Source organism: Peromyscus eremicus, chromosome 7 (assembly GCF_949786415.1).
Source record: "Peromyscus eremicus chromosome 7, PerEre_H2_v1, whole genome shotgun sequence".
Taxonomy (NCBI): Eukaryota; Metazoa; Chordata; class Mammalia; order Rodentia; family Cricetidae; genus Peromyscus; species Peromyscus eremicus.
Window position 1 is genome coordinate 43,602,040 of NC_081422.1, and position 5,082 is coordinate 43,607,121.

Genomic DNA, 5,082 nt, shown 5'->3' on the forward strand with positions numbered 1-5,082 from the left:
GGTGGTGATTACTGTGAGAGTCCATGAATGCTGACCAGAGCATTCGTCCACAGGCGGGGTTTCTTCCCTCGGAGTGAATATCCGACTCGTGCAGATATGCATGGCTTGGCATAGGCAAAGAGTCTGGACAGGAAGTCAGAAGGCCTGAGCTTGTGTGCTCTCTACCTTTGGGAACTTCTGTTTTCCCTCTGAAAGGAGAGAGGTTGGGACTAGCGTTTTCAATCTACAAACTTTATAAGCCCAAGAAATCCATATGAATTAGAATTTGATGTTTCCATTTGGGTGAAAGAGAAGAACATTGTGTTTTCTCTTCGGATTCCAGGGACCATGTAAAGGAAGTTGAGAAAGGTCCTTGATGCTCTTGAGGGTAGTGACTGAAGAGGGAAATGAAACACTCATGTCGAGACTCGTGAGTGGAAGTTCACGTGCAGAAGTGGGCCTGGTGGACCAGGCAGTTGTCCGTGGGAGGTGGCAAGGGAACCAGGCGAGGACTAGGGTGAGGCTACCTCAGATTACCAGGTGGCAGCGTAGGCCCCTGGGCCTCCATCTAGAGGGCTTGTGCTTTAGGTGCTTTCAGATAGGGCACATGATTTAAGGAGCTGTCACCCTTATTCAAATGCCCGCACACTGCTTGATCGTGACTCCTTCACTTTTATATTCGAGACTCATTCTTGCTTCAAGCTAGAGTTAAGCATTCTGCCCATGTGGTAAACAGTCACAGAGGACCAGAATGGCTCTGAATGCTAGGCAGAGGAGGCTGATGAGAGTGACAAGGCCCGTTTGGTGTGGAATCTACTCTGTAAGAGGGCAGAGCTGGTCTCAGCAGCCCTGATGTCCTGCCATCCTAGCAAAGTACAGCCACACCACCAACTCCAACTAGAATAGGACTCAGGGGAACTCAATGGTGTGCCACCACCGCCCAGCTTTCCCATCCCCCCACCCCCCATCCCCACTCCCTCACCCCCCCATCCCCCCCATCCCCCCCACCCCCCCACCCTCAGAGAGAGTTTCTCTGTGTAGCTTTGCGCCTTTCCTGGAACTCACTCTGTAGCCCAGGCTGGCCTCGAACTCACAGAGATCCTCCTGGCTCTACCTCCCAAGTGCTGGGATTAAAGGCATGCACCACCACCACCAAACATAATGTGTTTTAATCAAATACATCCCATATTTCCTCTCATCCAATTCACCTTCTACTTTCCCACTTTTCCCTCTCCTCTTCCTCTTCTCTCTCTCTCTCTCTCTCTCTCTCTCTCTCTCTCTCTCTCTCTCTCTCTCCCTCTCCTTCTCCCTCTCCCTCTCTCAAAACCCAGTAAGTCCATTTAGTACTGTCTGTATATGCATGGGTATAGGACCATCTACTGGGACATGGATAGACTTTCATGGGCTGGATTCCTGGAGAAAACTTACTTTTCTTTCTCCAGTAGCCATCAACTGCCAATACCTTCCTAGCTAGGGGGTGGGTCTTTATGAACCCCTCTCCTTGTCTGTGCTGATATTTTGGCTGGCTTGATCTTATGCAGATCTTGTGTATGCAGTCACAGCCAGTGTGAGCTCATGTGTGCAACAGACTAGGAGTTCTTTTAATGCTTCCAATAAACACTATTACCCTTTATCCAGATACTTGATTCTAGAGAGGCTTCTTATATGCCTTACTTGGGGACTATGCAGGTCACATCAGAAAGGGGGCAGACCCTTTTGCAGAATCCACGGGGTTTTCTAATGTCTGAGTTCGTCAGAGACAGTTTCTAGTGATTGAGTCCCCTCCCCCACATCTATATATGTGCCTTATTTTCTAATTTCTTCAAGTGACTCATAATTTGTTGTTGGAAACTATATTTAATTTTATCCTATTTTTTTAAAAAAAGATTTTATTTTTAATTCTGTGTATGTGTCTGTGTGTGGGTCTGCAGAGGCTTGAAGAGGGTGTTGGATCCATTGGAGATGGAATTATGGGTGGTTGTGAGCTGCCTGACATGTGTGAACCAAACTCGGGTCCTCTGGAAGAGCATCACATGCTCTTAACCATTTAGCCATCTCTCCAGCTGTCTTAGGGTTTTTAATTGCTTGAAGAGACACCAGGACCATGGCAATTCTTTGGTTTTGTAATATTTTAACACTATGACAACTCTTATAAAGGAGAACATTTAACTGGGACCGGCTTACAGGTTCACAGGTTTAGTGTGCTGTCATGGCGGCGTGCAGGCAGACACGGTGCCAGAGCTCTACATCCAGATCAGCAGGCAGCAGGAAGAGAGACAGTGGGCCTGCCTTCAGCTTCTGAAACCTCAAAGCCCACCCCACCCCCATGACACACTTCCTCTAACAAGGCCACATCCACTCCAAAAAGGCCACATGTCCTAATCCTTTCAAATAATGCCACTCCCTGTGAGGCTATGGGGGCCATTTTTGTTCAAACCACTACATTAGCCTCAAAAACTGGATTTCAGGGCTGAAGAGATGGCTCAGCGGTTAGGGGCACTGACTGCTCTTCCAGAGGACCGGGGTTCAATTCCCAGTACCCACATGGCAGCTCACAATTGTCTGCAATTCCAGTTCTAGGGGACCTGACACCCTCACACAGACATATATGCAGGCAAAACACCAATGCACATAAAATAAAAATAAATTATAACAAAACAAAACAAAACTGAATTTCAAATGATACAGCACAGGAACTCTGAGAGTCAGAGTCTTCCCTGTCCTTAGAGCTTGTTCTTGGTGTTGCTTGTTTGACGAGTGACTTTACAGATCCAGTTTTATAAGGCTGTATTCTTTGTCACATGACCACTGCAGTCTCTGTTTAGTGTTGTGCTCATGATTGGACAGAGACTTTCTTGCGTTCGTGTTACCAGGAAGTCTCCCAGTCTTTGCAGAGGGGCTCCGCTGAGCCTTCCTGCTTGTGCAGAGTCTCGAGTGTCGTCAGAGGTAAGAGGGCAGGAGTTTTTCCTTATGTCAGCCTTTTATGGACACGTGCACAGGTCTCAGCACGTACGTGGCTTTCTGGAGTCCAGGAGTACATTACAGCTCTTCGGTCTCTTAGCAGCATCTCATATCCCAGACTCTTCTTTAAGGGTTTTAATATAGTTTATTGTGACAAACTATTGCCCACTACCTCAGACAACCATACGGTCTAACAATTGCACCCTCCCAGCCCCCATTCCCCTGGCCTTTAAGTAAAAAAAAAAAAAAAAAAAAAAAAAAGAGATTGGAACAGGTAAAGCTCCAAGTTAGATCGGAGGAAGGCATTGTTGCAGATGAGATCTACCAGGGACCCACCAGACAGGTCAAATAAGGACAGCTCTCTGAGAAGGTTGTTCAGGGCTACAAGCCTGTGTTCTCCCTTCTTCTGGCTGCCCGGCCGCTGTCTCCATTGTTGTTATGGGATAATGGTTCTCAAGGCTACTGTGGAGCTAGAGTGAGGGATATGGGATTCCAGCCAGTTAAAATGCACAATGCTCACCGTATATTCCATCTTTCAAATAACACTTTCCAGATTGCTATAACTCTCTGAGTAATTTCCAGGACTTTGGAAGACTTGATTCTAACTCCCCCCCCCCCCCCAAGTTGTCTTACTGCATTTATGGAGGAGAGACTTTTCTCTTTCAGTTTTACAGACATCACTCAGGACTATTCAAAATGCCCTTTTCTGTTGTTGCCATTTCCCACCCCCTCAAAACTCAGTCCAAATGTCCCCTCCTCTGAGAAGACCTCTCTGGGTTCCCCGGACAAAGAATCAACTATTCCCCCATTCTCCTATACTTCTATGTTCATATCATTGTAATTTTACTTTTCACAAATAACTTATTTCTATTGGTTCCTAGCCTAGCCTATGGACTCCAAGCCTGTGACTTATTTAACTTCCCTACCCAGGCTCATTCATGACATACCCAAGTTTGTGGGCTGAAGAGTACTGCTCTAGGAGTCTTCAGTGACCAGCTAGGGAGTCTCATCTCTGGCCACTAGTTCTCTCCTCTGTGTCTGTACATCATGGAGGATCTCTGTCTCTTTGTCATTGTGTATGGATTCACTAAATGTATGAGGAAAAGAAGTGAAAAGGGACAGCATGGTTGGCACAGGAGAAGCTCAGCAGTAATAATGGTGGGGTGGGCAAGAGTTCGGGAGTTGGGAGAGTCTCAAACAGGCAGCTCACAATGTTCAGTGATGGAATTTCAGGAAGTGATACTCAAACGGCTCGTCTCTGCTCTACCAACCAGGCCAGATGTGGTGGTGCGCGCCTTTAATTTCAGCACTCAGGAGGCTGAGGCAGGAGGATCTCCATGAGTTCAAGACTAGGTTGGTCTACGTAAAGAGTGGCAAGTCATCCAGAACTACATCCCTTAAAAAGCCAAGAATAGCCAGGCGGTGGTGGCACACACCTTCAATCCCAGCACTTGGGAGGCAGAGCCAGGTGGATCTTTGTGAGTTCAAGGCCAGCCTGGTCTACAGAGCGAGATCCAGGAAAGGTGCAAAGCTACACAGAGAAACCCTGTCTCGAGGAAAAAAAAAAAAAAAGCCATTTAAGGAGAACCAGAAGAGCAGCTGGGGCCCTAGGATGGCCACAAAGCTAGAGGATAAACTGATGACAGCAAATACAGTCAGTGGAGCCTTTCGGACCCCAAGTTAGCAAAATCTAAAGGAAAACACAGGTAAGAGTACGGTTAGGGCTGGAGAGATGACTCGGCAGTTAAGAGTGCTTGCTGCTCTTGCAGAGGACCCCAGTTCAGTTCCCAGCACCCACACTGTGGGGCTCACAACCACCTCTAGAGGATCTAGTGCCCTCCTTCTGGCCTCTGATGGCACCTGCATACATGAAGCATTCGCTTACACAGACACATATGAGTGCATAAATCTTAAAAAGAAAGATAGACAGTTAACTATCTCCTATCTCCAATATTCATCGCAAGCTTTGAGACACATGAAACAGCATTTAACTTGCTGTAAAGTTAAAAGCAAAAGTAATACAATACAGTTAATTTACTTCCTTGACTGGCCCAAGGAAACGGAACACAGGCCCATAATCTCCCTGGGCAGAATGAAGTCTTCATGTCTATTTCAACAAAAGCCTCAACCAGCCAAGTGTAA

General features: G+C 46.9%; 1 protein-coding gene across 1 annotated transcript in view; it reads left to right on the plus strand.

Moving 5' to 3' along the window:
* The window catches only part of Zw10 (zw10 kinetochore protein), a 6,573-nt gene extending 6,217 nt beyond the window's left edge, over positions 1-356 (plus strand). The window contains exon 6 of the mRNA XM_059269030.1: positions 323-356. Within this exon, the coding sequence (XP_059125013.1) occupies positions 323-356 (34 nt within the window). The remainder of the gene's footprint in view (positions 1-322) is intronic.
* Positions 357-5,082: the final 4,726 nt, after the last annotated feature.